Source organism: Protopterus annectens, chromosome 7.part1 (genome assembly GCF_019279795.1).
Source record: "Protopterus annectens isolate FY-2018-M chromosome 7.part1, PAN1.0, whole genome shotgun sequence".
NCBI lineage: Eukaryota > Metazoa > Chordata > Ceratodontiformes > Protopteridae > Protopterus > Protopterus annectens.
Genome location: NC_056740.1, coordinates 379606797 through 379632142, shown reverse-complemented (window position 1 = coordinate 379632142; position 25346 = coordinate 379606797). Strand labels below are relative to the sequence as shown.

Here is a 25346-nt window from a genome sequence, read left to right as displayed (position 1 = left end):
AAAGAAACAATGGGAGGATATATGTATGGCACCCAAATATGCAGCAAACTCTAGAAGATTTAGGATTTTTGCTTGGAAGTGTTTGCATAAGTATTTTTATACCCCAAGCAGATTCCACAGAATTTTTTCTCAGGTAGATTGCAAATGTTGGATGTGTGATGGGAAAGAAAGAGGCATTTGAGAACATATTTTTTTGAAGTGTACTGAGTTGGCAGATTTTAAAAATTCCCTGCAGACTACTCTGTCAGACGATGACAGGGTGAGCAAATTGGTGTAACTCAGGAAATGATTTTTTGAGCTATGATACAGAATCGGAATCGCCTAGTCATAGTAAGACCTTGAGTTTAATTCTGGTGTCTGCCAAAACAAAAGCAACTACTAGAAAATGGAAATCAAAGTCTAAACCAAAGGTACTAGATGTAATGAATATAGTAACAGAGATAAAAGAACTGGGATCTTTAGAAATTTGTAGGAGCAAATTATATAGAAAAAAATGGAATTTGTGGGAACAATACATGCAGAATAATGTTTTGGAGGAGAAATGAGGTTTTAAGGTGAGGCAGGAATTAAATGAGCTATGTAATGTTTGGCAATGACTGTATATATGATTGTATGTGATATATAATGTTTACAACTGAAAATATGTCAATATGGTTTGTTGTCATTAATATAAATATATGATTACCTATGTCATAAGGAATAGTTCATTGAAGATGTTTCATCTTTAAAAAAAGGAATACATCTATAATTTTGATAGTCAGCAAACTCGATCTGAGGTAACTGAGTACACAGGAGGGAATTATGGGTTATGGAGAAGTCATAGCCTCAGATTCACAGCTGTAGAAGAAGGTGCCAAGGTCAGATCTGATTCTGATCTGACAATCCAAACATTGAACTGGAAGAAAGTGAGACAAAACGGATATCATTATGGTAAGTACTTAACTTTTGTTTTTTCCATTCATGAGAACACAGCAGGTCAGTATTTACCCTTGCTTGTGTGATGGTCTAATAGCAGTGGTTCCACATAACAAATCTCACCTGGTGTTTGAATATATTGACCTGCTGGCAATTGCATTAAACAAAATGAAGTAACCTTTGAAGCCACTGCAGTGAATCCATGTGTTCTGAGCAGTATCAGGATGTTCATCGTGTTTCACTGTTGCAGTCATTACAATTGGGTTATCCTGCTGGCAGGCTACCCACAGTTGGCCTGAGTTCCAAAGTCTAGGTCCGGCGTCGGTTGCTGTTGCCTCCTCCCTGACGTCAGTGCGCCAGGGGTATAAAAGATGCAGCCGATGCCATTTTCTTCAGTCTTTCTTGCTGCGCAGTGCCCGAAGCAAAAGCAGTTCGCAAGTGCCGGTCGGCCGACTCCTGAGATTTTCAAATTCGAATTTCAGATATGAAGTCTTCATTAAAGCTAAGTACCCCATTGGGGAAACTTTTTTCTTGCTCCAGACCGATGTCAGAAAAAGTTAACAATTGTATTTCTTGTGGGAAGCAAATACCTCATAAGGATTTTCATTCTTACTGTATTCCTTGTCTAGGCCCTTATCACGACGTTGCTAGTTGTCAGTTTTGTGCTAGATTTAACCAACGCACTATTAAGTGTCGGTACGATTTTGCATTTCATTGTTTTGGCAGAAGATTTAACTATATAATGCCATCGGAGCAACCGACTACCAGAGTTTATAAAAAGCGTAAAGAAAAGGACAGGCACCCGAGGTCCAAAACCAACGACGAGGCGTCTGCTAGACCTGTCGCCGGTTCTCAGTGAGGCGCTTTTGCAGCCCCTGACACCCGCTACCTCAGAGCCACAGGCCGCTTCCAACTCCCATGTGGAGCCGACTAGGCCACTGGAAACTCAAGGTATTGGACACTTGGAAACTATTCCCTCAGATGGGTCCAGAGCCACTCAGCAGGCATCGGCTTCTGAGGGTGTTTTCAGGCCTACACAGTTATATGTAAAACCAACTTCAGCTTCGAAGGCAAAGACTAAAGCAGCTCTAAAGACAAAAAAACAAATACAGCATTCTCCTGGACAAGCCTCCATGCCTAAAAAACAGATGCTTAAGATGGCCAAAGACCTAATTACTTTGATCAGGGGTTCCCATCCCCCTCCTGATAAGAGGCCTAGGCAAGAGATAGAATATGCATCTTCAGATCAGGTTTCCATTTCCTCTGATTCCTCTTCTGAACAGGAATATTCTCTTCCTCCCTATGAGGATTCTGATGCTGAAGAATCTATTCCTTCAGCCTCTCCTCCTGAGGATTATTCTTTTGGGGAAACCCTGCATACTATGAGGGAGCATTTCCACTGGGAGAGCCAAGATTACTCAGAATCCAAGAAAAGGCTCAGAGATTTCCTTTTATTACCTCAACACAGGCCCCTTGCTATTCCTCTTGTTTTAGATATTGTAGATGATGTATTTTCAAATTTTTAAACCAGACAGATACTACAGGGTACCTGGTCCACATAAATTTCTTTACAAAAACCCTGTTGCAGACCCAGAAACAATCTCTCAGGGTCCCAAAGGGGTCAAGGCTTCCACTGCAAAAAACCCTATACCCTCTGACAGGGATTCAAGGGCCCTGGACAGATGGGGGGAAAAGATTTATACTTCTGCTACCTTGGCTGTAAGAGCTTTAAATTGTCAATTTCATATGCTTAAATATCAGCAATATCTAATGTCACTGCTTAAACAGAAAATGTTGACAAATTCAGAATGTGCAGAAAACAAAGAAATGCAGGATTTATTGCATGCAGCTGAACAAGTAGGAAAGCATACTTTGCAATGTAGTTTTGATTCTCTAGAGGCCTCTTGCAGGGCCGCTGTTACAGGTTCTGTCATTAGGAGACATGATTGGTTAAAAGAACAGAATCCGCCCAATCATGTTAAAGCAAAATTATTAGATGCTCCATTACAACATGATACCTTGTTTGGTGTCAAAGCAGAAGAGGTGTTAAAGAAAATGGAGGATAAAGCTAAATCTATGCAAACATTCAACGATTTCTTACAGGTACAACCTGCCAGATTTAGCAGGAACTGGCCTGCAAAGAATTGGTCCTTTCCAGTGTCAGACAGGCCACAAAGAGGCAGATACAGATGCCCCAGAGGCAGATCACAGCCCCAAGACTCATACAGGCCTAAACTATGGGGTGCTTCTACCTCCAAAAGCGGAGAAGAAAAATAACAGCCATACAGGAAACAGTCGCAATGACTTTCCCCTGCCAGCACCAAGCACTTATCTTCTGGCAGCTCCTTTGGGGGGAAAACTAGCACTTTTTGCTCAAAATTGGCACATGATCACCCAGGACAAATGGGTCTTAAATATCGTATCCCAGGGTTAAAGGTTCCATTTTCACACCCTGCCAAGGCCAAATGGTATGCCAGACCTGCCATGTAATCAATGGGCAGAGGCACAAAAACAAGTTTCATCCCTCATGGACATGAGAGCCATTCAGCAAGTACCACAGCAAGAGCAGGGACTAGGATTTTACTCAAGGCTATTCTTGGTGCCCAGAAAGGACAAAACCTGGAGACCAATACTGGACCTGTCTATCCTGAACACTTTCCTGGATATTCCGAAATTCAAAATGTTAACTATACAGCAACTTCTGCCCATGCTGGGCAAGAAGGCTTGGCGTGTGACTTTAGACCTAAAAGAGGCATACCTGCAAGTCCCAACCAGACAATCATGCAGAAGATACCTCACATTTATAGCTGGCTCAATGCATTACCAATTCTCTGTTCTGCCCTTTGGCTTATCTACTGCATCCAGGGTCTTCACAAAATGCCTGGCACCAGTAATTGCTTTTTGCAGACAAAGAGGAATTCAAATATATGCTTACTTGGACGACTGCCTTATTCAAGCAGAGAACAAGGACATTCTACTACAGCATCTGGTGTTTGTAAAAACATTACTATCAGGCCTAGGGTACACAGTAAATGAAAAGAAATCAAAACTCGTACCCTCTCAAGAGATAATATTCCTGGGTGCAAGCTTAAATACAACTGCCCAGGTGGCTTATCTCACGCCAGACAAACACAGACAACTGACTACTTATTTCAAAATATTGGCAACAAAGACCCAGTTGTCTGCAAGAAAAATTCTGCAGGCTTTGGGCTTCATGGCATCCTGCATTCTGCTAATTCCATATGCAAGACTGCATATGAGGAAACTTCAATGGTATCTAAAAAGTGTTTGGACTCAACATTGCCACAGCCTGGAAACAATAATTACCCTCATTCCCTGCCTGCAACAGGAGTTTCACTGGTGGCCAAAAGCCTGTCACCACAACTCGGGACAGCCATTCACCTTACCCACAGCCATGCAGACATTGACAACAGATGCATCAGATTATGCCTGGGGGGCCCATATGGCAGGAAGATGTATTCAGGGCACATGGTCCGCAAGTCAAATGCATCTACATATCAATCAAAAAGAGATGCTAGCAGTTCAAAATGCCCTGACAGCCTTCAAGGATCTACTTCGTCCAGGACAATTACTGATAAAGATGGACAATACTACAGTCATGTGGTACATAAGCAAAGAGGCACACATTCCTACCCCCTCTGCAGACTAGCCATGAACTTGTGGGACACAGCATTGACTTACCAAGTACATCTGCAAGCACAATTCCTGCCAGGAAGGATAAATACTCTGGCAGACAAATTAAGCAGAAACCTAATGGATCCCCACGAGTGGAAATTAGATCCACAAGTCTTCAGCATGATAACAAGGAACTGGAGATGCCCGGAGATAGACCTATTTGCCTCCCCTCACAATTGCCAACTGCAGAGATTCTGCACAAGGACTTATCACAAGCAAGCATGGGAAGTGGATGCTCTATCTTTCAGCTGGAAAAACCTAACAGTACATGCCTTTCCTTCTCTACCTGTCCTCCCCAAGGTACTCCTCAAGGTCAGACAAGAGAAGCCAAAAATGATACTGATTGCCCCAGACTGGCCCCGCCAGCACTGGTACCCAATCCTAAAGAGCTGGTCTCAATGCCCAGCTTGGACATTACCTCAAAATCTTCACTTATTGACCCAACAAAACAGTCAGATACTGCACAGCCAACTCAGGACCTTAAACCTGCCAGTATGGCGGATAATGTAGCCATTCAAGACACACCTCTCTCTAAAGCAGCCATGGATGTTAATTTGGAGGCCAGGAGGCCTAGCACCAGAAAAACTTATGCAGAAAAATGGAAGAGATTCTGTGCTTGGAACCAGTCACAAGGTATTGACACGATTGTTCCAAATATTCCTCAGATTTTGCAATACTTGACTGAGATGCTGGATAAAGGCCTTTCCTTTTCATTAATTAAGATTCATGCCTTTGCCATTTCAGCTCATTACAATACAGAACCGCTACCTATTTTTTCTCATCCATTACTAAGGCAGTACCTCAGAGGGGCCAAAAACATAAGACCCCCAAGGAGAGCACCAATTCCTGCATGGGACCTCAGCTATGTCTTGGAGAAACTTACACTACCTCCATTTGAGCCAGCCTCTGCAGCTGATATACAATTCTTATCCTGGAAAACAGCTCTCCTCCTAGCAATTACCTCCACTAGACGAGTCTCAGAGTTACAGGCACTCATGGCTGTGGAACCTTTTATCATTTTCCATCCTGACAGGGTTTCTCTGAGGACAAACCCTACATTTATGCCTAAGGTAGTGTCCAGTGTGGCTCTTAACCAAACAATTCACTTGCCTACCTTTTACCCAAATCCGTAGAATAAGGGTGAGAGACTTCTGCATTCTTTGGACATTCACATACAGCTATGCTTCTATTTGGAAAGAACAAAAGCTTTCAGAAAGACTGAACAACTTCTAGTAGCATATGCTGCAGGATCACAAGGAAAGCCTATCTCAAAGCAGACTATTTCAAAGTGGATAGGCCACTGCATTCGTTTCTGCTATTCACAGCATGGCAAATCAGTGCCTAAGGGCATTAGGCCACATTCCACCAGAGCAGCAGCCACTTCAGCAGCCTTCCTCAGAGGAGTACCAACCAAAGACACCTTAGAAGCTGCAACTTGGAGTTCAGTGCATACTTTCACAAAGCACTATCACTTACCTCTCTACTCTAAATCCAGGGCAGGTTTTGCCACTGCAGTTCTGCAGGGCCTGATAGCCTCTCCTAATCCTATTTAGCACCAGCCTCCCAACCATAGCTTTGGGATTCAACCCAATTGTATTGACTGCAACAGTGGAGCACGATGAACATAGTACAGTTGCGAACCTACCATAAATGTAGATGTTCAAGTGTATTCACTGTTGCAGTCCAGGTTACCCTCCCACCATCCCCCTTTTCCTTGCTGGGACTTATCTGTACTTCTCTATTCTATGCAACCTATGTGGTGTATTTGCTTGTAGATGAAGGAAAACATATTTTTTGGTTATGCATGCTTATTGGCATTAGTGAGCTCACCATTATAGGGGCAACTGACATCTGGGACAAGAAAAAACTGAAGAAAATGGCGTTGGCTGCATTTTTTATACCCCTGGCGCACTGACGTCAGGAAGGAGGTGACAGCAACTGGTGCCGGACCTAAACTTTGGAACTCAGGCCGACTGCGGGTAGCCTGCCAGCAGGATAACCCAGTTGTAATGACTGCAAAAGTGAATACACTCGAACATTTACATTTATGGTAGGTACACAACTGTACTTTTTGCATGATCCAAAGCATTTCCTCCACATGACAAACTGTTTGCGATGACTCCCTAATAAAATGTCAGCACTCAAAATGCCAAGTTGTAACAAGCCAAAAAAATAGACCAAAATTACAGGAGGAGTGCATTTCGAACATCTCTGTTCTCATTTAAACTTCCTTTATGCAGGGGGGGAAAGCCCCACACACACCCTAAACTTATATATACCGACTCTGAGATTGCCATAACTTGGAAAGAGGAAATATTCCAGGAAATTACCATCTTGGCCTTGTTATATGTATGCCTGTTTTTTTTTTTTTTGGCTATTCAGTCTCCTTGTTTCAGGTCTCTATAGCGAGTCCCAACATTTTAAATGGTTACCAGTGCGGGTTAACAGATGACAACCCTTGTCAAAGCAACAACAGCTTAGTACCTGCATGATGTCCTTCTATTCATATGCTGCAGTGTTCATAACATGAGGGAGTCTGCCACCGGCTGACTTGTACGTCTGGCCAGTATACAAAAGTGGAGTGCTATTGTGAGGTACATGCAATGCGCACATCAGCTAACATTCACCAGCCATAAAGTGACAGGTATAAAGCAGACGTTGGCATGTACCAACCTCAGAACTTTTCTGCCACCTGTGTGATAGAGTGCTCTGGTCGTCGCTTGTCAGACAAGCTGTGAACCTTGGTTCAGATAAATAACCAATTGGGGGGTTTCATTGCCTTTTTGGCTACTGTGTTTTGCTTTGATTACATCAGCTAGGAAGGACAAGTGTCAGTGTGGAATGCACATTCCACATAATGACTCTCACAACTTTTGTTTTGCTTAGGCCCAGACCATGACCATACTGCCAGTGCTATCTATAAGGCCTTTGTACCCAAGACCCTTCATAGTCATTTAGCTTCCTTGAAGTTATATCTTAAGAATCAGTGCTTAAAACATCTCACGTGTGACATGGAAGCTGTGTCAGGCCCATCAGACGAGCCACAAGCTAAAAATGCCAAGAAACCAAGGTGTGAACTACCCGGTGCTCCCTCTGTTCTGGATGTTTCTCCTGAGGCTGATGGCCCAGAGGCTGTTCTGGATTCGGTAGACATTCCTTTGACAGGTACCGGGGTTTAGGCCGTGAAGGACCCTACCAGCACATCCTTGAGCGAATCTCAGGTGTCTGATTTGGGCATGGGGGGAACCATGGCTTGTTACTGTAGGCCCACGTGGCATTACCCAAATCATAGGGTGAGAGGATGTTCCTACCAATATTATGGAGTGTAGGCCGATGTCAGGCCCATCCACCTTCCACCATATGGAGCCCCTAAAATGAAAAAGGTTAAAGCTAAACATGTTTCTCCAGCAACTCCGGAACAACCACTGGATTGGCAGACCTTCTCCCAAAGCTTGTTTACTGCCTTTATGGTCCTGCGTCAGACCTCAGGTCCATCTCTTCCCTCTCTTTCCTTTCCACCTTCTACTCCTTTAAAGAGGACTTCTGAGGAAGTTTCCTCAGATGAGGAGGAATCATCAGGAGATGAATCATTGGCTTAGTCAGCCCAAATATTTTCCCCTCTGGGTTATGCCTCACCAGAAGAGGAATCTAATGACATGGATTCCCCTGGGGAGGATACCTCATTTGGGGAAACTATCCTTGAGATGAGAGAGTTCTTCAAGTGGGACTTCTGTCTGGTATAGAACATCCAAAAAAGGTACTATGACCTCCTACAGATGGACTCCTCTTCACCATCTGCCATTCCTCCTGTTCTGCCAGCCTTCCTAGATGCCTTTGCAGCTGCTTCTAAGTGCCCTGATTCCCAGCCTCCAGCCCCCAAGAGACAAGATAGATTTTATAAAGTGCAGGAGGAATCCAAATTCTTATTCAAATGTGCCACTGCAGATCCTGCTATCATTTCTCTCTCTGCAGACAAGGCATCCAAAATGATGCCGTCTACCTCCCTACTTCCCTCAGATAAGAAGAGCAAAGTCCTGGAGAGAATTGGGAAAAAGATCTATACTTCAGCTGCTTTGGCCTTCAGGGCAATTAACTATCAGACCCATATGGCCAAATATTCCTTGACCCTACTTTCAGACATGGGCAAACTACTTTCTGAGTTCCCTGATTCCCCCACTAAGGCTAAGCTTTCCTCCTTTCTTAATTCATCTGTCCAAGTTACATGGCATTCCATAAAGTGCAGTTATGCCGTGGAGGCCACGGCTAGAGCAGCTGCATCTGGGTCCATCCTGAGGAGGTATTCATGGCTCAGCCTCCAACCTTTGCATGATGACATTAAAGCAAAGATCATGGATGTTCTTTTGGACAACAAGGCGTTGTTTGGTACCGTGGCTATAGAGCTATTCAAATCTCTTCAGGAGTAGGGCAAGGAACTGTGAGATTTTAAGCATATTTTTGTTTCCTTTGTACCTAGGTTTCAGAGGAACTACCCTACCAAAACTACCTTTGTCAGAAAGCCTGCTGGGTCCCACTTTTCCAAAGGTAAAAGAGATACTAGGAAACAATTTACATCTAAGTCTGCCTCCTCTACTCCCACCAAGAAACAGCCCCTTCATGCTAAGCCTGGTAGCCTGTGACTACCCACCTCCAGGCCCATTAACTCTTCTGTCTCTTTGTCTCTCTCTCTCTCTCTCTCTCCCTGCCTAGACTCAGATAACCCAGGACTCTTGAGTCCTGTCATTCATCCAACAAGGGTACTTTATGGTGTGGAAGATTCCACCTCCCTTCAACGGTATCCCACATTCCCCAAAAGAACAACTGGAACTTTTCTCCCCAAGTCATTTCTAACTTTCTGTCTCAAGACACTGTTCAGGAAGTGCCTGCCCAGGCTGGAAAAGGATTTTACTCAAGGATGTTGCTGGAGACCCATTCTAGGCCTGGCCCATATAAATACCTTTCTGAAGGTTCCCTCTTTGCGTATGCTGACATTACCCACTCTTCTTCCTCTCATACTTCCTCAGGCAGTTATGGGGTCTTTGGACTTCAAAGATGCCTACCTTCATATTCCTATTCATCTTCAGTTCAGAAAGTTTCTTCACTTTGGTATTGTTTCCTCACATTTTCAGTTCTGCTCCTTGCCCTTTGGACTATCTATGGCCCCGAGGGTCTTCATAAAATGTTTAGCCTCTGTTATAGCCTACTGCAGACTACAGGGCATGCAGATCTTCCATTACCTAGATGACCTACTCCTCCAGGCACAAATTCCAAACGTCCTTCAGGAGAATCTCTCCTTCATGGTGTCACTCCTGGAGCATCTAGGGTTCACGATCAACTACCAGAAATCTGCTCTGATCCCTTCCCAATATCACATTTTTCTTGGTTACAGGATCCAGTCAGACAAGATGCCAGCTTCCTTACCTCCAGAAAACTTCCTGTCCTTAACCACCTACTTCCAGGACCTCCTTCATCTTCAATCCCTGTTTGCCAGGGAGTTTCTTCCACCTCCTGGGGTTCATGGCCTCCACTATCCCCATGCTTCCCTTAGCCAAGTTACACATGAGGACATTCCAGTGGTTCTTGAGGACAGTTTGGTAACAGCAATCCCATCCTCTGGAGTTTATCCCATTCCTTTCTTGCTTGAAAAGGGAGTTGAACTGGTGTATCCTACAAGTTGCAAAGAACCCAGGTCTACCCTTACAACTACCTCTCCCCACACGGGAGCTGTACACATATGCTTCAGACATGAAATGAGGAGCTGCACTGGAATCATGGAGGGTCAGAAATGTCTGGTCTCAAGCCCAAAGAAGAGAGCATATCAATATAAAGCAGATGAGAGCCTGGATTTTCATCTTTCAAATTTCCAAGCCTCTACTTTCCTCAGGGGTTTTGAAGTGGTTTTCAGACAATACCACGGTCCTCTGGTGCATCAACAAATAGGGTGGAACAAAATCTTATATGCTATGCAGACTGGCATTACAGACCTGGGAGTTGGCCTCACAGAATCAACTCTTCCTTCAGGCTGTTTACATTCCCTTGACACAGAATGCTGTGGCAGACACACTAGCAGGCCCTTGACTCAATGACATGAGTGGATGTTACTCAGGGATGTGTTTCTGGACATGGTCCATCGATGGGTATACCTCTGGTAGACGTTTTTGCCTCCCCAATGAACAGACAACTTCCTAGGTTTTGTGCCAGGGTCCCAGATCCCCCTGGCATAGAAGGTGGATGCTCCATCTTTTTCTTGGATGGAGATGTTTCTTTATGCATTCCCCCCTTCCCATTCTCCAAAAGGTCCTGTAGAAAATCCAGCAGAACCAACCAGAAATCTTGCTGGTGATCCCCTTTTGGCCAAGACAGCATTGGTTTTCAGACACCTATTTTCTGAGGATGTGCTTCAAGTTCTGCAGGAGGCCAGAAGACCCATGTCTAGGAAATCCTGTTTCCAAAGGGAAATGTGTTTCAAAAAGGATTTACAACCACTGCTAGCAGATTTCCCAGTGGCCCTGTCCTACCTGTGTGAATTAATGAAGAGTGGGCTGTCTTACTCCTTATAAAAGCCCATCTTTCTTCTATCTCTGCATGTCTGCCTATGTCTTCTTCTAGGGTCTATATTATATATTCGAAGTTTCAAAACTTCAAACCTCATATGTTCGACAACATATGAGCGTAGTTTGAAACATTGAAAATATAATAAAAAATTTAAAAAAAAGAAACTTACCTGAATGCTCTGAGCAGGAGGGCAAGCCCCCCTGCACCCCCCTACTTAAATATACCAACTCCGAAATTACACTTCAGTGCAGAAAAGGGAAATTTTCCCATTCCGTGCTGTACGGAGCTGTTGCTTTTATCCTTCGAACTTTTCAAAGTTCAATCATATGGTGTCGACCATATGACATTCAAACTTTGAAATTCGAATAATTAATAGGGACCCTTCTCCTTTACCTTCCAGTTTGGAAGTTAAACTTTTCTTAAAAGGTGTCCTTCACATCAGACCACCAACGAAACTAGTTCCTTCTCCTTGGGAACCTGAATTTTATCTTGGAGAAACTTACCCTGACCCCTTTTGAGCCAGCAAGTTCTTCCTGTCTACAATGTGCAACTGGAAAACAGTCCTTCTTGTGGCCATTACTTCTGCCAGAAGGGTATCTGAGTTACAGTCTCTAATGCCCATCTTCCCCTTTCACAGTTTTCCATAGGGATAGGGTTTCTTTAAGAACTAACCCCTCCTTTATGCCCAAGTTGTTAATGAATTGTCACTCAGTCAATCCATTAACCTTCCAAGCTTTTTCCCTTCTCCTCAATTCTCCAGTGAAAGGATCCTACACACTTTAGACGTGCATAGGCAACTCAGATATTATTTAGACAAAACCAAACCAATTCGTAAGCCTGACTGCCTGTTTGTTTCCTATTACCCAATGGTCCTAGGCCATCTTGTTTCCAAGCAGACTATCTCCTCTTGGATCTCTAAAGCTATTTCTTTCTGTTATGTGGACAATGGAAAGAATCTCTCCTCTCCTGTTAGGACACATTTCATTAGAGCAGTGCCTTCCTCTGGGGCTTTCTTTAAATGCTTGGACACTTGCTGTATCTTGGAAGCAGCTACCTGGTCTTCTGTGCATACCTTCACTAAGCACTGTAAATTAGATGGCATTTCCAGGTCCAGGGCTGGTTTTGCCAGAGCTATTCTGCATGGTTTTGTGAAAACTGTTTCTTTTTCTCTGCCCAATTCTTCAGCTGCATGAGCTTTGGTACTCTTCCCTAATGTTATGAATACTGCAGCATATGGATAGAAGGACATAGAATAGTTGTAGAAAATCTTGCCATAACTATATATGTCCTTCTCTTCTATATGTTGCAGTATTACCCCCTCCTTGGCCTTCCTTTTGATGCTTGCCTGGCTCCTGATGACATGTTTTCTCATCTTAAGATCAGGCTGATGCTTTCTGTCACATACAGTTCTGAGGTTGGTACATGCTGACGTCCACTTTATACCTGATGTTACTTTATGGCCGACGTACGTTAGCTGATGTGCAGTGTTGTACGTACCTCACAGTAGCACTAGACTTTTGTATACTCGCCAGACGTATGAGTCAGATGGTGGCGGACCCCCTCATGTTATGAATGCTGCAGTGTAGAAGAGAAGGACATCTGTTGTTATGGTAAGATTTTACACAACTATTCTTTCTGGGGATCGGGCCTTTTTGCGTTCTAGTTATTGCAAATGCAAGACTTGTTATGTAAACTCAGTGGCTAATGAGTACTATTTGGAACTGAGCCATGGACTTGCTGGAATATATGATAACCAGCACTGCCATAAGTTGTAAATGAACTGTTATTGTAAGTCAAACACACAGCCTTCTCGAAGGAATACTGTGCTTTAGCTCATCTTCAAACCAGTTCCTTCTGTTGACTACATCAGTGTTTAATTAGGGGATAGCTTATGGAAAATTGCAAAGTTCAATATTCCGGGTATCTGTTTATAACATCCAGATAAAGAAGAACATATTTAACATCAAGAGTTTTGTAGTTAAATCTCTCACCAGAGACATGGTGAACGCAGACAACATGTGTCTTTTGTACCTAAATAAACAGACAGTATACAGAGCTTACTGTATTCAGAAAGCCAGTGCACATGTTGAGACTTGTACATAAGTCACAAAGTATATATACAAGCAGTTTGCTTGCTAAGAAAGAAAGGTTCTCTGGCAGACTGTGTAGACAAAAATGTGTGTAACTCTTGTTTATGTATTTAGTTATGTATATTTACTGCCTGACCACTTGCAGCCTCAGCCCAGGTTGTATATAAAAATAAAAATAGTAGCCTAGAATTCAGCTGTGAACCTATAAATGGTACAAAGGTAGTTAATGTTACATATAAATTAAGTAAAGAACAAAAGACCTTTAGTGTTAACACTCAGTATGCAACATCTGAAAAGAGCTGGGCTTATTGTGTAAAAGAAAGAAGATATTTGGCATTCTGTGGGTATAACAGATAAAGTACAAAATGTGCTGGGTGTAACTGTGGGATGATGTACATATTTACAGTATAGATAATTCAGACGATAATGTGAAGTAGGTGATGAAAGATGTAAAGGAGGGGTAAGTGTATGTTGAAGTCGCTTAAGTGATATGTCGTATGCACCCGCATATGTGTGGATGTATATAGATATATACAGATCTATTTAAGTTGACCGAATTTTGGCCTACATCTCTAATGTCGAAACAAACTAATCAACATTATGCATGGCTACACACTACTACACATGCACGAAGAATTAATTTCAGTGCATGCAAAACTTAAAAAAAAAACAACACTGTGCCCCCCCCCCCCCAGCCCCTGCTAATTATTCTAACTCCGAGATAGCACAATCTCCAGGAAAAAGGGTATATTCCCCTACCCTGGATTGTCGATCTTGCACACCTGTCAACCATCTGTTTAGTCCACTAAATTGTGTCGATTAAACAAATGTAAACAAAAGTACCTTTCAGCAAAGTTGTTGGAACCCATACACACAGATATATATATGTATGTATATATATATATATATATATATATATATATATATATATATATATATATATATATAAAATCATATACACATATCGGCATACTCAAATACAGTGTAATACAGCAACTGTATTGTCAAACAATACACAGAATTTGTAATTTAAAAACCACCATTGATTAAAAAAAAAAAAGTCTTGAAAAGTGAAAGAAATATCCCTTCTTTTTGCCAGAAGTGGTCCCTGCTGCATCTTTGAACCAGTCAGTACAACTAACAGTTTTCTGTCTAAAATATTAAAGAAGAAGGACTATTTGAATGCATATAGGATAGGTACCAACTGTTTTGCAATAGGGCCGCGGTAGTGCAGCAGTTAGCATTGTCACCTCACAGCAAGAGGTTCTCCCATTCAGTTCTCGGCTGGAGCGCCTTCTGTGTGGAGTCTGCATGTCCTCCCCGTGGTTGAGTGACGTCTAAAGACATGCAGGTAGGTGCCTGCGTGAATGAGTGTGCCTTCTTTGAAGGTTGGGCGTCGGGCTGGCAACTCAGCACCATAAAAATCCACTGCCAATCATTAGTGGACCAGAGTTCCACTGTGGCGACCCCTAACTGGGAAAAGTCGAAATACATTACTTTTACCAACTGTTTTGTAATGCTAAGAAAATCATACAGCCTGATCATTAGTTTGATTTCCATTGTAAAACGAAACCAAGAATGGTCTCTGCTGCTAAACTGGTCTACCTTAATGGCTGATCTATGGTATTACCTTTTACTGTGACAAATAAAAGCAGTGTCTGTGGCTGAACATGTAGTACACTTGTCTTTGATGTTGTCAGAAAGCATTGAGTTCTATTCTCAACTCAGGGGATTGGTTTAATTTTCCATTACTTACATTGCAGTACAGCATGGGGGGAGGGGAGTGCTGCACTTTTGACTGTGCCATCCTTCAGATGAGCTGTTAAACCGAGGTGCCATTTGCCTGAGTTGGTGGTACCTCAATAGGATATAAAAGATTCCATAGCACTCATAGAAAAAAGTGGGGGAAGTTCACTATTGTCCTGGCCAATTTTCGCTTAATCAGGATGAATATCACCTCAGGTGTTTGAAAAGAGACCTCTGGCCTAATTGGATTAACTCAGTCAACAAAGGGAAAATAAAACATTAAAACAGATTACATTTTGAGGGGATCTTTTGAAGACACACTTCATATGTGCTGCTGCCACTCATACTGTTTTTTTCAGAAATGTCTGCACTGTGCAGTATGGACCATCTCTATGGCTGTTTAACAGAGAGCTGGAAATCATATAGTTTCGGGTAATATTTTTTGTTCTTATTGATAGTAAAAATCAATAAAAATCAAAAATATTAACTGATGGCTAGATTGTGCATTTATGTAACTTTGTTCTCATAGATAAAATATACAGATGAGCTAATAATTTAAAAGTAGTACATAGAATATTTTTTAAAACGGTTTATAAATGCAGAGATTTTAAGAAAAATGGAAAGAGTATTATTGGTTAACAGAAAATTAAGAAATAATGTTTTAAATGCTTGGCTTTGTTTAGAAGTTAATGTTGGACTGAGCATTTTGAGACATGACTGGAATACCAAGTTGGCTATTATATGCATATTTCTGAAATTAGAATGAATAAAATGCAACGGTCAAGTTTTTAACAAAGTCATCAGTCAACTAGTGTAATGGAAGTAAGTGGAAGGGAAGTTTCATCTTTATCAGTAACTCCTCTGAATTCTATTCACACAGGTAATCCCACAACTGAAGAGGGAAATATCATTGCTTGAGACGCAGAGAAAAGACATAGAGAAGCAAATGCAAGAACAAGTGCATGACATGAGAGGTAATATAATAAAGGTTTTTTGAAGTGCATTAAATGACTTTATTTTGAATGTTCCCTGTTATTACTTCCTCAGATTTCCTGCAAACTGTTTTTTTTCACATAAACAAGTAACATTACTAAATAGTGTCATTTTTTGTTTGCCATTTCAGCAAAGATGACTGAAGTTACAAAACAACTTCTCCGAGGCTTACAAACTGAAGATCTGAGACAAAGGTACAAACAAATACCTTTTGAAGTTATTTTTTATTTTTGTTTTGTAAGTCTTGCACACTTACAGGAGGTAGTGTGTAAACCCTTAATAATAGTGTAAATTAATTCTGCTTACTGAGAATATAAAATATGTTTCTGTGATAATGCCCAACTATTGCTTGCATCTAAGGTTTATGTGGTTCAGAAGTGGCTTAGTAATCTTTTTTGTAGAAAAATCAAAATCCTCAGAATTCCCATTTAAATACTTCTTGCTGGGTTTTGTTGGTTGGCTAAAAGAATGGCTAAATGTAGATCTTGAAACAGCACTTTATGATATAGCTTTTTAAGTTTCCCAATATGCCTTATCTATTCACTGAAGGAATTAAAGTGGCAAACTGTAATGTTGACAACTTGGCAAATTTTACTGTGTTTAATATAGTTTTCTCAGTAGTGCATGCCTACCTTTGGTTTTAATAAATGCTTCACTTGGCAGGGAGGTTACTTTATTATTTAAAATAAATAATGAGGTGAAATTGCAAAACACGCAGCAGTGATATTACTAGCAAAGTGCTAAATCAGTTTAAATGATAAGATCTCTCATATTCTATTTCAAGCTACCAAAATATATATTGCTAGAAAAGTGTCAGTACCCAGACTTGAAAACTGATCACCTTTAATCTCAGTATAGTCTTCACATAACACATATAGACTTCATAGGTTCATAGTTAGGTTGAGGTGGCCGTGGTGGTGCAGCAGTTAGCACTGCTGCCTCACAGTAAGAGGTTCTCCTGTTCAGTCCTCGGCTGGGGTGCCTTCTGTGTGGAGTCTGCATGTCCTCACTGTGGTCGCGTGGGTTTCCTCCAGGTGCTCCAATTTCCTCCCACATCCCAAAGACATGCTGTAGGTGGATTGGACACTCTAGATTGGCCCTAGGCATGAATGCATGCGTGCATGTGCCTTCTGTGGTAGGTTGGGCGCTGGGCTGGCAACTTGACACTGTAAAACTCCACTGCCAATCTTGAGTGGACAGGTGATCTGCTGTGGTGACCCCTGACCGGGAAAAGCCAAAAGAAGAGGAGGAGGTTCATAGTTAGGTTATCAGTTTGATGATTATTGTAAACCTAGCCAATAAACAGAGATTAGAATCAAACCATGTACCTTCCATCTATTCTAAACATTAACTGTTATGCCAGGTCCTCAAGTTGCGTAAAACAAAATCATCTGATTAGTACTATTAGCAGACTCTCATGTACATTATTGTGCTTTACTAAATGGGCAAAGATGGCTCTCTGTGACAGTCAGGGCTACAAACCTCTGAAGCACTCTGCAGTTTATTATTCTAAAGTTTGGTTGGTGTCCTTATATAAAAAGGACAGTATCCTAGCAGTCCTTATATAAAAAGAAAACTTCCTTTTAGAGAACAAACATATTCCTTAAGATCCTGCCAAGAAGTCAACATTACCCTTTCTAGACATTGCTTCAAAACAACTACTTCAGAAGGAGCTTTCTCCACACCTGACCCTGCTACCTTAAATAAGATACCTCCATGAATCAAAACTGTACAGACTTTAGAAGAATTTAAAAAGGTGTTGAGAACAGCAGTATGAGGGTGCCATTTGGAAATGCTTTAGAGATAATGGCTAGTACTTCTGGAAGTTCAGATATATCACCATTATATGATCAAGCTTTACAATGTTCTCCTGATTTACCAACAAATTATCTCAGTCAGTCTTTGTGTATAGTGTATGTAGAATGTAATTATAATACTTTTGCAGGTATCTTTGCAAACTCGCTGTTTTAGCTTCATGTATAGCAGCTGCTTTAATATTCACTGTTGCATATACAGTGGATATAAAAAGTGTAAACACCCATGTTAAAATGCCAGGTTTTTGTGATATAAAAAAATGAGACCACAATAAATCATTTCAAAACTTTTCCCACCTTTAATGTGAACTGTAAACTGTACAATTCAATTGAAAAACTAATAAATCTGTTAGGGGAAAAATAAAAGTAAAAAATGCACAATAAGCTGGTTGCATAAGTGTGCACACCCTGAAACTAATACTTTGTTGAAGCACCTTTTGATTTAATTACAACATTCAGTCTTCTTGGGTACACACCTGCCATGAATTAAAGAAACTCTGATTAACCCCAAATAAAGTTCAGCTGTCCTAGTAGGATTTTCCTGATATTTACTCAGTTGTCTGCTGCAGCAAAAGGCATGGTTTGCAGAGAGCTTACAAATCGTCAAAGGGATCCCATTGTTGAAAGGTGTCAGTCAGGAGAAGTACATAAAAAAAAATCCATAGTATTGGATATACCATAGAACACAGTGAAGATAGTCATCAAAAAGTGGAGAAAATATGGGACAACAGTGATGTTGCAAAGAACTGGACATCCTTCCAAAATTGATGAAAAGACAAGACAAAAACTGGTCAGGCAGGCTGCCAATTGACCTACAGCAACACTGAAGGAGCTGCAGGAATTTCTGGCAAGTACTGGTTGCGTACTACATGTGACAACAATCTCCTGAATTCTCCATATGTCTGGACTATGGGGTAGGGTTGCAAGATGGAAGCCTTTTCTTACACAGAAGAACATCCAGGCCCAACTAAAATTTACAAAACAATACATCAAGTCTCCCAAAAGCATGTGGGAAAATGTCTTATGGTCTGATGAGACCAAGGTTGAACATTTTGGCTGCAATTCCAAAAGGAACGTTTGGCACAAAAACACTTTGCATCACCAAAAGAACACCATCCCCATGGTGAAGCATGGTGGTGGCAGTATCATGCTTTGGCATTGCTTTTCTTCAGCTGGAACTGGGGCTTTAGTCAAGGTGGAGGAAATTATGAACAGTTCAAAATACCAGTCACTTATGGCCCAAAGCCTTCAGGCATCTGCTAGAAAGCTGAAGCTGAAGAGGAATTTCACCTTTAAACATGACAGTGACCCCAAGCATACATCCATGTCAACAAAAGAATGGCTTCACCAGAAGAAAATTCAAGTTTTGGAATGGCCCAGCCAGAGCCTGACCTAAATCCAATAGAAAATCTGTCGGGTGGCCTGAAGAGGGCTGTGCACAAGAGATGCCTTCGCAGTCTGACAGATTTGGAGCACTTTTGCAAGGAAGAGTGAGCAAATTTTGCCAAGTCAAAATGTGCCATGCTGATAGACTCCAGCCCAAGAAGACTAAATGTTGTAATTAAATCAAAAGGTGCTTCAACAAAGTATTAGTTTAAGGGTGTGCACACTTATGCAACCAGCTTATTGTATGTTTTTTATTTTTAATATTTTTCCCCTAACAGATTTGTTTGTTTTTCAATTGAATTGTACAGGTTATAGGTCACATTAAAGGTGGGAAAAGTTTTGACATGATTTATTGTCATTTCATTTTTTATATCACAAAAACCTGGTATTTTAACAGGGGTGTGTACTCTTTTTATATCCACTGTATGTCTTACATCTCGCTTGTAAATTACATGCTAAATTGTGTTAAGACTGAACTTCTATGTGTGCTGAATTGTATTTCTGTTGTATTGAAATTGTATACTTTGTATAATTTATAAGTGTATATATTGCTCAGTGAGGCTGGGCCATGGGTGAAAAGGGTCAACTGACCAGTCTACCTACCCGATTAACAAATACAAATAAAAAAATAATTAAAAATGTGCTTAAAGCAGCTTGTCTGAGCAGAATGGCTTAGAATAAATGATTTATATAGGTTTAGAAATGTGATTTTAAGGCTAGCTGATAATGGTTCTATTAGTGTTTTTCAAACTGAAACTTTTGTAAGCAGTTTTGCTGCATTAATTACTTGTGTGTGAGCTAGACTGATGTCTTCTTTAGAGAAATTCACACAAAGAGTACAACTTGACATGTGGGTCATACTCTCCTTATTGATTTCAAACCCCCTTTAGTGGCACGTCAAGTCATAACTTCAAGGTATATAAGTTCATAGGTTGGTACTAGGGTATCAGCCCTAGGGGCTGTACAAGCCTACCCATAACAATTCCCTGGCTATTTCTTCCCAGAATATTTACTTCCCTGGTCCCCTGTCTAGCAGGGTGACTGACATGATCCCTGGGATGAATTTCTTATCTCCCATCCAATTGTCAAGGTTCCTTTTGAAGAGGGCCAAAGAGACACTCAGCTTGACATGTATGGGCAGTCTATTCCAGAGTATGGGGAGCCTCTGGTTCAGGAGCCTATCCCTCCAGCATGTTTTGTTCATTGTAATGACCAGGTTTAGATCCCTGGAGCATGTACCTCTGAGGAACTGGCATTTCTTTAAGTGTAGCATGTCCAACAGCACTGGGTTTGACATGACCTTGTATGTTAAGCAGAGATCACCTCTGAGTAGGCGATATGCAACAGAGTATAGCTGGAGTTGTTTTAGACAGTCAACATAGGGCATCTGCTATAGGCCTGTGATTCTTTTAGTGAGGTATTTCTGTGGCCTTTACAGTTGTTGCAGATGTCTTGTGAGATACATACCAAACGGGGCATTGTACTCTATAATGGGTCTAATGAGGGATGAGTATAGTGGGACAATTACCTCCTTTTTTTGGATGAAAAGCATTTAGTGATGAGGTGTGCCACATAGAAGGATTGCTGACTGTTGTGGCTATGTGGTTATCGAAAGTGAGACTACTGTCCACCTGTCCCTAATTCCCTTATCACACTTTTGGTGTTTAGTGTACTGCCATTTATATGGTAATTCATGGGTACATGTTTTTCCCAAAGGGAATAACTATACATTTCTTGGCATTGAGCTTGAGCCCATGGCTCTGGCACCAAGCATCTGTTTCTGTAAGGCCCTTTTGTAGAATATCCACATCATTTGGGGATTCAGTAATGGCTCCCAGTTTGCAGTCATCTGCAGACTTTGTTATCCAGAGTCCCTTAGTGCTGGCCTGTACTTCAGAGAAGTAAATGCCAAACAAGAGCGGCCACAGAATTGAACCCTGAGGTACTCCGCTTGCCACTTGTCTAGAGCTGGATTTTGAGTTGACTACTTTTACATTGTGGGTTCTGCCACTAAGCCAGTTGGCAACCCATCACGTGATGTAGGGATTAATGCCCAGCTTAGTAAGTTTATCTATGATTCCAAAGTGAGGGATGGTGTAGAAGGCTTTAGCGAGGTCCAGATAGGCTGTGTGGACCACCTTACCCTCGTCCACAGCTCTGGAGACTTATTCGAAGAAGTCATTCAGGTTGAGGAGACAAGATCGACCCTTTATGAAACCAAACTGGGTGGGGTCCAGTGTTTGAAGGTTGCCAATGTCTTTGTTTACAAGCTCCTTGATAATGTGTTCCTTGGCTTTGCAGATCAGGCTCATCAGACTGATGGGACGATAGTTCCCAAGATCCAAGGTGGATTCCCACTTGTGGAGTGGGATTACTGTAGCTGTGTGCCACTCATTGGGCATGAAGCCTGAGGTGAGGCTATGATTAAACATGACACTTAGGTGAAGTGCCAGTTCATTTTGTAGTTCATGCAGTACACAGCCCGGAATGAAGTTTGGTCCCGTGGATGCTGTATTATTAGCTTTGGAGAGTGCGTTTTTTACCTATGTGGCCATGAGTACTGAAATCTGGCAATCTTTTGGTATTGAGATGGGCCCTTAAGGGGTGAGAGGGGGTGACGTTTGCACTGAATCGATCTGCCAGGATATTGGCAATATCCTTGGGATCAGTATATTTAATGCCATTCTGTTGTAGCTCACAGTATAGCTTCAGACTCCAAAGAAGTTATTGCCCTTTGCCTTTGGTGTGTACTTGACTAGATGCATGACAAAAAGATCCAGGGTCACAGTTCTCTGACTTCTGCTTTATGCCTTAAACTTTCATACATTGTCTCAGTCTCACATAGATAGCTACCAGATCTGATGATGTCCTTTTCATTCTTCCTGTTGGGTTATGGATCTGACCCTTGGATCCAATTCGGATGCATTTTTCAGACTTGGATCCGAATCTCAACCTCCTTCCTGTACCCATAATGCTCTACACCATCCCCAACTTCTCAGATATCATTTGGTGTCATCATGTTAAGTTAGATCTGCAGAATTTCGAGCATGAGAGGAAGCAGTTTTTCTAATTTTTCCTTGTTTTAGTTGTTAGGGTTGTTTAACTCCTCGCCTGTCTACTTTCGTGGAGGCAGGGTTTTGTTTGTGATTATTTTTCTTTCTTTGTCTCTCTTTTTCCTTGTGCCTTTTTGCCAGATTCTCTCTTCTAGCTATACTTATCTGTGTGTGTGTGTGTGTGTGTGTGTGTGTGTGTGTGTGTGTGTGTGTGTGTGTGTGTGTGTGTGTGTGTGTGTGTGTGCGTGTGTGTGTCTGTCTGTCTATACATATATATGTGTGTGTGTGTGTGTGTGTGTGTATATATATATATATATGTGTGTGTGTGTGTGTGTGTGTGTGTGTGTGTGTGTGTAGATTTGTGTGTGTGTATATATATATATATATGTGTGTGTGTGTGTGTGTGTGTGTGTGTGTATATATATATATATATATATATATATATATATATGTGTGTGTGTGTGTGTGTGTATATATATATTTATATATATATATATATATATATATATATATATATAAAATGTTTGCAGTGTTATTTGTGCAGTGTTTAAGCTCGACTGTGACTTTTGTACGACTTACTCTACTTTGGGTACAACTACCGTAAGGTGATTTTTTTTGTTGTGTGGCTTTGCATACAGTATGTCTGATAAACCTGGCTTCAAGAAGTACACTTCTTATGGGCAGAAGATCCCAAACTCTGATGGCCATAAGAACTGAGTTTGTTGCCTAGGGCCAGAGCATCTTAAGTTGAATTGTGGCATATGCTTCTTATTCAATCCAAGAGCCCTTTCTGACAGTAGGAATAAATTAATCTTGAAAGGATTATTTATTACCAGCATCTTTTCCATCTGCTGGGGTTCAACCCCCTTCCAAAACTTATCATAGCTCCTCAGAATCTAAGAAGAGATCCTTTAGAAAATTGCAGAGGGATTTGTCTGAGCCACCAGAAAAACTTCTAAAGGCCTGTGGATCCGACCCCTTCAGATCTGAAAACAGCCAAGCCTTCCTCAGGTCCACAGGTCTTGTTGGACCTGCCAGGAATCGTCATTATCTCCTGCTCACTTTTGCCATCCACTTTATACTCTGATCCCAAGCCATCAGATCCGACGGTTAGAAGCCGATCCCCACCTCTTATCTTGGAACTGATTTCTCCGGCTCTACTGCCCTAGTTGTTCCATACCCCAAGAAATTTTTATTTATTTTTATTTATTTATTTTACATTTGTTGACCGGGATAGTCCGACTGGATGCATGTCCATTTTCAGCGGAGGCCCGGGGAGAAAAGCTCCAAGGGTAAGCAGATACAGGATTACATAATACCAGCATTACATATTACAAACATACTATTTACAGAGATTACATAAGTAAGCAAGTTAAACAAGTTCCACAGGTTACAGTTAATCCTGAGCACAAGTTAGGATTAAATTAAATTACACAGTAAACTGGTTAACAGGTTTTTACACATTCTAGAGAGTTAGCCAGGCTTGATACATTGACATAGCCAGTTAAAAATCATCCAAACCACCATCTGCAGTTTCATCCAGATCATTTAGGAGCTTAATAGAGGTGGTCATTGACAGAATGATGCAGACATTCTTTAAGGCTCAGATCCAGATAGGGGTCCTGCTGGCTCTGTCTCTTCCTGGATCCATGAGCACATCTGCCCACAAATATTATCTCCTTCTGTGATCTGCCATGCAGCGTCAGATCTGAAGAAGCTTCTTTCCTTGACTCCATCACTCCAGCATTGTTGGATCCTTCCCTTCCCCTCAGTGCCTATGCCCTGGACAGTTCGGATCCAATTCTGTCTGCAGGGCTTGGGTTTGAGGTTGGCTCTGGCCTTCCCTCTTCAGCTGCTTAGGCACTGAGGAGAGGGAGAGAGGTCTCCCTGGGTCTGTCAGCCTTTCAGGTAGTTGAAAGGGTTTTCTCTATGCATAGAGAGCCATCCTTTCTAGTCTCAGATCCTGTCCTCTGCCCCACATCAGATCTGAGCTCTGAGCCCATCATTTCTGTCCATCAGGATCAGCCAGCTCAGGGAAGCTTCCACATGGATCCCCCACAGGGATTCTCCCATTCTTCTGACACCTCTCCCAAGCAGTCCACAGAAGAGGCTCCTTGAAAGAAGACATACAGAAGGAGGCACATAGACTCCCCTATGGAGTCCCTTACTGAATACACCGACTTTGATGAGGGAGAGGGATCCCTTCAATCATCACCTGATGATGTTTCATTTGGAGTTGTTTTGTAAATATTAACACAGAAAGGTAATTGTTCTTCCCAACCTCCTCCTTCTGAGGACTCTGTGTTCCTGGAGGCTTTCAGGGCAGGCCCATCTGTGTCTTGGGAGATTCCCCTGGTGGATGAACTTATTGACCTAGTTTTCCACTGGACACAGTCGAGCCCACCCCCAAGCATTCATACAAGTTTGTAGTCCCCCCAGCAGACAGAACACATTGGAGCACAGCTGTCCCCATCTGCCACTAAAAAGACTGGTGGAGTAGATCTCCTCTGTCAATCCACCAAACAGGGAGTCCCGGGCAATGGACAGATTTGGAATGTGCATCTATGCCTCAGCCACAGTCACTCTGAGGTTGTTAAATTATTTGGCACATTTTACCCACTTGCAAAGAGATTTGATCAAGGAGCTATCCATCTCTCTCTTGTTGAGACCATGTCAATGGAGGACCTCAAAAAGTTCTCTCCCCAACTGGAAACTCTCTCATCTATTGCTAATTCTTCAATGAGGTTGATCTCCCTATACAGCGGAGGATACCCCACAAGCAGCCATTTCAGGCATAGCTCTAAGGAGACATACCTGGATGAGGATGTGTGACTTTGTGGAACCCTTTAAAGCATCTTTTGTTAATGCCCCCTTCGATGGCTCCTCTTTGTTTGGATGAAAGATACACTTACCCACAGCGAACAGGAAGGAAAGACCCTGTCTGCTGTGGGAATCAAGTTTTCTACCTCTCAGAGGACTTTTTTCTAGAAACCAGCGAGGAGGGAAGAAAACTTGGTTCCTGAAATCTCAGGAGCCTTTTCAGGACCTGCATGAGGACACTTCCTCCAGAGACAGAGGAAGAGGTTTCATTGGTAGATGTT

General features: G+C 41.8%; 1 protein-coding gene across 1 annotated transcript in view; it reads left to right on the top strand.

The window, feature by feature from the left end:
• Positions 1-25346, top strand: part of MYO5C (myosin VC) — a 1763334-nt gene that overhangs the window by 860780 nt on the left and 877208 nt on the right. The window contains exons 14-15 of the mRNA XM_044078824.1: positions 15880-15973; positions 16123-16186. Of these exons, the coding sequence (XP_043934759.1) occupies positions 15880-15973; positions 16123-16186 (158 nt within the window). The remainder of the gene's footprint in view (positions 1-15879; positions 15974-16122; positions 16187-25346) is intronic.